The following is an 8,972-nucleotide window of genomic DNA, read 5'->3' as shown; positions in this document are numbered from 1 at the left end:
CTTCTCTTCCTAGTCTCACTTCAGAAATGAGGCACCCAGGCTCCTCTGTGAGGTACTTAGAGGTCCCCATGACAGGTTGCCAGAGTTACCCCGTTATGACATCAGGGACAGGTCTTGGGGAAGGAAGAGGAGCAGCAGAGCATACTTGGCTGTCCCTGGGCTTCTGTTTGAAAGCTAACGCAGGTCCAAATCAAGATGAGGGGCAAGACTCAGAATCTCTCCCACCTGCCTGGCATGTGGATGCCACCACCATCAGGGGGAAAAGGTGTGGTGTGCTGGGAGGGGTGGGAAGGCACCGGGTGGGAGGTGGGGGGTGGGGATGGAGAAATCCAGCCTTGGTTACACACCTTCAGCTATAAGCTGAGGGGTCTCCACCACAGTAGATCTTCTGGAGGTGTGAGACCACAAGCTTTTGGGGGGAGGTGAAAGATGACCCTAACGAGAATCTCATCCAGTTTCTTCATTTTGCAGATGAAGAACCTGAAGTCCAAAGCAATAGCCTGTTCTGCTCAGGAACCAAGTTAGTGGCTGGGCCGGGCTCGGCATGGGGGGTTTCCTAAATTCCTGGGACATTCGCTTTTTGGAGGAGTGGGGGGGTGGGGTGGGAATCTGCCATCGGCAGGAGGACAGAGATTGTTTTCTGCTTTTAGTGGGATTTCAGCAAATGAGGGGCTGCCAACAGTGATGAGGCTCATGGCGGGCTAGCAGCTGCTCCTGGAAGGGCTGCAAAGGAGCCTGATTCATCTCCACGCTCGGACAGGTGTAGTAGCACCTCGGAAAACCTGCTCACGTTCCAAACTAACTGCCCCGACTAATAAACATGACAATTTTGAATTCTGACCTTACTCTGGTTCAGGAATTTTAGGTTAGTTTAATTTCCCAAACTGACATCTTTGAAGAGTTTTCAGTTCTCGTGATGTAGAGGGAGAACACCTACTGAGTGCTCGCGGGGCGCTTTCCTTGAGTGTCCCATTTAATCTTTCAAACAACCCTAGTATCCCCATGTTTTCCCCCCAGCAAGCAGCCTCAGAGAGGTGGATTTGCCAGAGCCGGAATGCCAAGCCTGGTTGCACAGAGTCCAAGCTTTGAAGCCCAGTGCAGACTCCCAGTAAATGTTGGAAGAAATGTGCCTCAGAGTTGGGCTTCCCAAACTTTAACCTTTCTAAGGATCCCCAGGGGGGGCCTGTAAAATGCACATTCTCATTCAGCGGGGCTGGGCTGGTTTACTGGGCGGAGATTTCGCATTTCTGACCAGCTCCCGGGTGATGTCAATGCCGCTGGTCCGCAGCAGGAAGATCAGCTCACAAGCGGAATCGGGTATCCCGGTAATCCTGCAAAAACTAAGCGACACCTGTGTGTACCCCGTTCAGTGGGAACATTTATTGCGCTCTGCGTTTAATCCAATGAAGTTACTGCACTTCCCCATTTCTAATGATGCAGGAAAGGCCTCAGCTGGGGGTGGGCCGAGGACCCCTGAAACTCCCGGGTGGCGCCATCTCCGCCGCGGGGGGGCGGGCAACAGGCCCGGGGCCCCCCCAGGGCGTCCGCGCAGCCCCCGGCGCCGCGCCTGCCTGCGGGGAGCGGAGCGCGCCTAGCGTCCGCGCTCCGCCTTTTCCCGCGCCCGGCGGGCCCGCCTCCGGGGTGGGACGGGGCGGGTCCCGGCTCGGGAGGCCCCGCCCAGCTGACCCGGCGGCTCTCCCCGCGCAGGCAGGCTGCTGCCCCGGCGTGCAGGGCCCGGCAGCCGCCATGTCCGGCCCGTTCGAGCTCTCGGTGCAGGATCTCAACGACCTGCTGTCGGACGGCAGCGGCTGCTACAGCCTGCCGAGCCAGCCCTGCAACGAGGTCACCCCCAGGATCTACGTGGGCAACGCGTGAGTCGCCGCTGGGGCGCCCCGCCCACCCGAAAGCAGGGGTGGGGGCGTCGCGGGCGTGCGGGGGGGGTGGGGGGCGGTGCGGGGCGTGGTCGCCCTCCGGGAGCACCGCGGGGGCCGGGCAGGGGCTGGAGTCGCCGGCCGCCCCCGCGCGGGGAGCGGAGGGGCTAGACCCCGCCCCGGCCCCGCGCGGTCCTCCCCCTCGCGGGGGGCCCAGATCTTGGGACGCTAGCCAGCCCGGCGTCCGGCCCGAAGCCGTCGCCCGCTAGGGGCTCGGCTTTGGGCGGGGTCGGGCTACCGTGATCACTTAACAGGTGGCCCTCTGTCACCCGGCCGGTCTCCAGCCCGCGCGTCATGTGACAGCTGCCTGGTTCTGCAGTGAGGTCACCGCGGAATGTCTGCCTTCGCTGCCATGGCAACTGGCTGACGTCACAAATCGGGCGTGGAACTCTCCTGGCTGGATAGGCTAGATCAAGGAATCGAAATACTCCAAATGAGGGATCCGGAGAGCTGGGCTGGGGGTTCCCTCGCTCCTTCTCCTGCCTTCCAGATAGGGTTTGATTTACCGACGCCCTACGCTCTATGGGCCAGGGTCTGCGTGTTGGAAACCCGGAACTAACTTCCTTCTCTCCTTTTATCCAGGAGGAAATGGTGGCCCAGGGTGGTTGAGGGACTGTGAGGACAGGGTCAATGTCTCGTTCATGTCTGTATCCCCTGTCCTGTACTAGAACCTGCTGCTTACCCTGCTGAGGGCTGCCACAAAAACGGGGGTCCTCGCGGGGCTAACAGGGGTCCATAAGGCAGGTCCCACTTTCATGGGGGACAGGTCTCATCCACTCCATCCCTTCATTCACCGTATGGAGCACCTACTCTGTGTCGGGCACTTGCAGTGCACATTCATGGTGATAGTAATATAGCAATGGTAACTTTGTTGAATGTTGAATTTGTAATCCACAAGGGAGGTGAATGGGAGCTCACCTTCAGAGTTGTTTTTTTAATCAACCACTGCCTTACAACCATGTGCAGCCTCGTGAGCAGGGACAGCTGCAACAGTCCCAGAGCCTCAGCCAAAGGGCTCAGGGAATTGCAGAGTTCTGAGGATAGCGCCCTGTCCAGACACCCAAGCAGCAAGGAGCCGTGGCACCCTCAGGGACCCTGTGCTCTCGGACAGTTTGGCACATTCAGCTGCCCCTACTTCCTGGGTGGAAACCGAGGTTGTGAATGTCTGGTGGCAGCCAGAGTGGCCAGTGCTGAAGGCCACTGTAGAAAAACACATCCCCTGCCTAATTAATGAATCTGGCTTTGACCTGGCCAGGGGTGTGTTGGGGGGGGGCACTCAGCAGGGAGCCAACAAGTGCTCCCTGCCCATTGGGAGCCCCCTGAACCAAATCAGGGCTCACAGGCAGAGAGGAGCCTGTGTGAGCCTCATTTTCTACAACTCGGGCTATGCAGTTGATGTGGACATGACAGGCAGAGTGGGGGGGGGGACAGAGCAGGGCTGGTGTCAGGCCTCCTCCCAGCTCAGCCGCCAGCCGCCCGTGTGACCCACCGCTCATCCTCCTGCCGTCCTGTGGGGCCGGAGCTCAAGCCCAGGCCTTGCTTCCTCACAGGCTGCTGTGACAGGCAGACGCCATCGAGTCGGAGAAAGCGTTTTGTAAAGTATAAACTGCTGTTTGAATTGGGATGTTGTTGGGAGATGAAATAAAGGAGCCCTTTGACTATTCAGATCAAATGTTTTATAACCCCCAGAGTTCTGTTGGCGCCACTCGGTCCCCAAGTGCTTACTCACCCAGGAGGGCTTCAGAGACGTGGCTAGTGCTCTGTGGCGGAAAGGTCCCTCCGGGGGACTGGAGGGGCTGCCATACTTTGTGATCCAAGGAAGGAGGCTGCCTCGGATGTGCTGATGTCCTTCTTTTTCACTGATTCACTACATAGTCACTCAGCACCTACTGCGTGCTACGTGCTGTAGCAGGTGCTGGGCAGGCAGACCGGGTTACTCCCTCCAGGAGCTCAGAACAAATAAGCACAATCAGGCATTAGAAGAGCACGGACCACAGTGTCACGCTCTGTCTATAGGACCGCTCATTTAACACAGCCAGCCCAGGGGGTATCAGCCCCATTTGACTGACAGGGAAACTGAGTCACCAAAAGGTTAGTGGCTTGCTCAAGGTCACCTGGCTGGTAAGTCTGAGGGTTGGATTCAGACCCAGGCAGTCTGGCTCTAGAGCCCATTTTGAGCCACTGGGTTGTACCACCACCACAGGATAGGGGAGCATGATGCCAGATGGGATGGAGGGGCGATTGGGACATACTGCAGAGGGTGGTGAAAAATGAGAGGGTGTGTGTCCATGGAGAAGCTCTAGAAGGGCATTCCAGAGAGAGGGAACAACATGGGCATGAAACGCCCAGCTATTTGGGGAAGCTGCGGGTAATTAGATATGCCTGGAGGGAGGGAGGTGGGTCATAAGATGAGGGGAAGCCGGCAGGGGCCGAGCGTGGACAGTTCCTAGCTTTGCCAGGAGACTTAGAATCTTCTCCATCTTCCTACCCCCGGGGCTGCCAGTTGGTGAGTTAATCATCCCCTGTTGCTGTCTCCTGTCCAGGTCTGTGGCACAAGACATACCCAAGCTGCAGAAACTAGGCATCACCCATGTGCTGAATGCTGCTGAGGGCAGGTCCTTCATGCATGTCAACACCAATGCCAACTTCTACAAGGACTCCGGTATCACCTACCTGGGCATCAAGGCCAACGACACGCAGGAGTTCAACCTCAGCGCCTACTTTGAAAGGGCTGCAGACTTCATTGACCAGGCCTTGGCTCAAAAGAATGGTAAGTCACCTGCAGTCCAGGGAACAAGGCAAGGCAGCTTTGACTAGACTTTTTTTTTTTTTTTAAAGATTTTATTTATTTATTTGAGAGAGAGAGAATGAGAGACAGAGAGCACGAGAGGGAAGAGGGTCAGAGGGAGAAGCAGACCCCCCGCTGAGCAGGGAGCCTGATGCGGGACTCGATCCCGGGACTCCAGGATCATGACCTGAGCCGAAGGCAGTCGCCCAACCAACTGAGCCACCCAGGCGCCCTAGACTTTTTTTCTAGAAAACAGGCCCACAGCCAGCTTCCTCTTGGAACCTGTCAAGAGGCCCCATGTTACACAAGACGTACAAACCTTTCTCCCAGTGGCAGCCTCCGGGGTCCTGGTGTTTGAGTGGACTTTGGGAGTTCATTTCTAGCCACTCCCCGCCATGCCCCCAATTCAAATAGGTGCAGCAATAACGATTTATCTTCCGTGATAAGAAGTGCTGAGGTGTTGGAGCTCTGGGGCTGGTTGATTCAGCAGTTCAGTGGCGGCATCTTCCCCCCCCCGCCACCTTCCGGGCTCTCCCCTAGTGGTCCCAAGATGGCGGTGGCAGACCCAGTCACCACACCCTGGCAGGATGAAGTACAGCAAAAGACCTGGCAGCCATCTCTTCCTCATGTTTCTTCCTTTATTTAAAGAGCAAGTAGAAGGGCACCTGGGTGGCTCAGTCGGTTAAGCGTCTTGCCTTCAGCTCAGGTCATGATCCCAGGGTCCTGGGATCGAGCCCCATGTCGGGCTCCCTGCTCAGCAGAGGGGGTCTGCTTCTCCCTCCCCCTCTGCTCCTCCGCCCGGCTCATGCTCTCTCTCCTAAATAAATACATAAAATCTTAAAAATAAGTAAATAAATAAAAATAAAGAGCAAGTAGAAGGGTCCTGAGAAACCCCTCAGTGGGGTTCCCCTCACATCTCACTGGCTGGAGTTGGCTTACCTGAGTGCCCGGCCAGGGGAATGGGGCAGCCATGACTGGCTTAGGCTGGTGCTCAGCAAGCTACAGCCCACAGGCCACATCTTCCAGCCACTTTCTAAATGCTTCCTGCAGCACAAATCTAAGACTGAAGGAGAACTGCTGAGGCACTGGCAGGCAGGCAGGCCGCCCCCCGGGGGGAAGCCCTAGAAGGCAGAGGGCAGACATCAGTTGAGCGGGCCGGGCCACCTGCCCTTTCTGCTTTTAGCTTGTTCCTCTCAGTGTCTGCCTTTACCTTCAGGCTGCGTCCCCCAGCCTCTTCCTCCCCGACCCACAGCCTTCTCAGGGGGAGGTGAGCCCCGTGAAGGTGCAATCGGCCTTGTCCCCCTGCTTCTGGCCTGTCTCTGCTTCTTGTGCCCAGCAGCCTCCCCCTGGAATGATTTCCAGTGACCAGTGTGGACTAGACGCTGGTTATCTCATGTCTGGGGCTCAGGAGGGAAGTTTTATCACCCGGGAAATCTGCAGGCTCTATTGTCAGCCCCTTCATGGTCCTTCACGGTCTCGTGTATGTCACCCCCTCCGTTCCGGCTGTACTGAGTTCCTGTGTAGATGGGAACGAGCGGCCCAGTTAAGGGGATGGATTTTGCTCTTCTTGTATGTGGATTGGTCATCCACTCGGGGAACTTAGAGCTTTCTGACTTTGTTTCCCCTTCCCCTACCACTAGGAACAGACCTTGAATTCTTGTGACCCTCCTGCCTTAGCAGGAGGTGGCATGGGCTAAGTTGTCAGTCTGGAAAGTTCTCTCTGCCTCTCCCTCCCTTGTCTTCTGGCAAACTCCACCTTGTGCCTTAGCACCGGGCATAGTGTTCTGTCTTCAATGAAGCCTGCCCTCAGGCTGGGTCCACTCTGTCCCTGTCTGTCTCCCCAGCACGCGATGTAGCATTGGGCACATAGCACACACGCTGCAAATAATTACCGAGTGAGTGACAAAAATGAATTCCGTGGGCTCTCATGCCAAGTGTAAATGCCTCTAGGATTGACTGGCTGAGTGAGTGAACAGAAAGCCACTGGCCTCCCGCAGGGTGCAGGGCTCGGGGGAGCCAGGCGCCCCTCACTTTGGAGAAGTGGGATGAGCCAGGAGTGCTCAGAGGAGGAAGCAGTCACTTCCTGGCTGGATCAAGGGAGGCTTATACGGAGGAGGTGTTATCTGGGTGGGGCCTGGAGGGATGGGAGTCAGACCTTCTCCTTCCCCGTCGGCTCTGTGAGTCCTGGGCTGCTGAGTATCTACCAGGTGGTGAGGCAGCGGCTCTGCAGAGGGTCCCCTTGCCAGGGCCTGGGCAGGGAGAGCCCCACTGCGCATCCTTTGGGTATACTGGCTAGAGAGGGAATGGGCAGGAGAGTGGCGGACTCCCCCTTCCTGCTTGGGAGGCACGGAGAGAATAGAGTCCTGTTTTGGGGGTAGGGTGATGGGAACAGAAGAGACTCTGTTTGATTCTGGGCCAGCAGATTTCCTTCAAAATAATGGCAGGATGGAGGCATTGGTGGAGAATCATTCACTTGGCTAGTCAGCAAATACTTATTGAGCACCAAGTGCGTACAAGAGGTTGTAGGGCCTCCAGAAATCAACACCCCACAGCCCTTGCCCGTAAGGCACACGCAGTCTGGTGGAGGAGGGTAGATCTATGCGTGGCCAGCAGTGGTACAGAGCCCAGGCCGCTGTCGTGGAAGGTTCTGGGCGCCACCAGACGACTCCTGTTGCTGGCTAGGAGTTCATTATTGAGTGCTTGCATATGCCAGGCATTAGCCTAAGGGCCTTATATGACGCTTCCTTCAGTCCCCTAATAACACTGTGCAATGGGTAATATTAACACGGATGGGGAAATCGAAGTGTGGGGGGTTAGGTGGGTCACAGAGTTCATAAGCAGTGTACTGGCCGGCAAAACAGAACCAATAGAATAAATAGGTATTTTTATTTTAAGGAATGGGCTCACATGATTGTAGGATCTGGCAAATCTGAAATCTGTAGGGCAGAGTGGCAGGCTGGAAATTCGGCCAGGCTTCTTTATTACAGCCTTGAGGCAGAAGTTCTTCTTCTCCAGCGAACCTCACTTTTTGCTCTTAAGATCTTTAACTGATTGGGTGAGGCCCGTCCACATGATTAAGGGCAGTCTCCTTTACTGAAGGTCAGCTGATAGTTGGGTTAATTACATCCAGGAAATACCTTCTAGACTAGTGTTTGCCCAAGCAACTGGGCATGGTAGACAAGCCGAGTTGACACATGTAACCATCGCAACCAGCAAGTTAAAAGTTAAACCCACATTCATATGACTTCAAAGGTTTTGGTTCTTTTTTTTTTTTTTTGATTTATTTTTCGGCACGCCAGGGTGGCTCATTCAATTGAGAGTCGCACTCTTGGTTTTGGCTCAGGTCATGAGCTCAGGTTCCTGAGATCGAACCTTGCCTCTGGCTCTGCGCTCAGCAGGGAGTCTGCTTCCCCTCTCCCTAGCCCTCTGCCCCCCCACCTCCTAGCCCCCGTCCCTGGCTCACACACGCACGTGCTCTTTCTCTCTCTCAAAAAAAGATGTATTTATTTATTTGAGAGAAAGAGAGTGTGTCTTTCTCGGGGAGGGGGAGGGGGGGAGGTTCGGCGCAGGGCTCAGTCTCATGACCCTCAGACTGTGACATGAACCGAAATCAAGAGCCAGACGCTCAACCAACTGAGCCACCCAGGCGCCCCAAAGATTTTGGTTCTAAATCCCTATGCTGACAAAGGAAATACTTGAACTGGGGTTTTAAGGGATGAGTAGGAGTTTGCCAGGTGGCCAAGAGAGAGACTATGTTCCAGGTAGAGGGAATGACACGTGCAGATGTGGAAAAGCATGGGAAGGTATCAGGGCTGTGGGCACTTGGCCTTGTAAGCCATACCTTGGAGACTAGAAGTCCTGCAAAGGGTGACAGGTTGTATTTGAATTTTAGAAAGCCCCTTCTGGCTTCTGGGGGCAGTGTGGATTGGTGGTGGTGAGGGTAAAGCGAGAGTTCTGTTTGGAGGTGTGGAGGGGGTGGAGGTGAGGGTGATGAGGACCTGAACTAAGGCTCTGTGGTGGGAGGGGTGATGGCCGAGAGAAGCCAAGGCTTGTGGGTCCCAGGGCCCCCCCTGCAGTGGAAATGCAATGTGCTGGGACTTGCTGATGCTTTCTTTCACCAAATGCTGGGGATGCAGCGGGGAGCAAAACGGTCAGACGCCCCTGCCTTGTGGAGCTTCCCCTTTTCAGGCGAAGCTGACAGCAAACAAGTGAAAAAGGATTTCCGGCCTGTGTGGTGGGGGGCGCTAAAGCAG

At 55.9% G+C, this 8,972-nt stretch overlaps 1 protein-coding gene across 1 annotated transcript in view; it reads left to right on the top strand.

Moving 5' to 3' along the window:
- The first annotated feature begins 1,717 nt into the window (after positions 1 to 1,717).
- DUSP3 (dual specificity phosphatase 3) overlaps positions 1,718 to 8,972 on the top strand; it is a 9,317-nt gene continuing 2,062 nt past the window's right edge. Inside the window, exons 1-2 of the mRNA XM_021681648.1 lie at positions 1,718 to 1,871; positions 4,475 to 4,701. Coding sequence (XP_021537323.1) covers positions 1,747 to 1,871; positions 4,475 to 4,701 — 352 coding nt within the window. The 5' untranslated portion in view covers positions 1,718 to 1,746. The remainder of the gene's footprint in view (positions 1,872 to 4,474; positions 4,702 to 8,972) is intronic.

This window comes from Neomonachus schauinslandi, chromosome 15 (genome assembly GCF_002201575.2).
Source record: "Neomonachus schauinslandi chromosome 15, ASM220157v2, whole genome shotgun sequence".
NCBI classification, from domain to species: Eukaryota; Metazoa; Chordata; class Mammalia; order Carnivora; family Phocidae; genus Neomonachus; species Neomonachus schauinslandi.
This window is presented reverse-complemented; position numbering and strand designations above follow the sequence as displayed.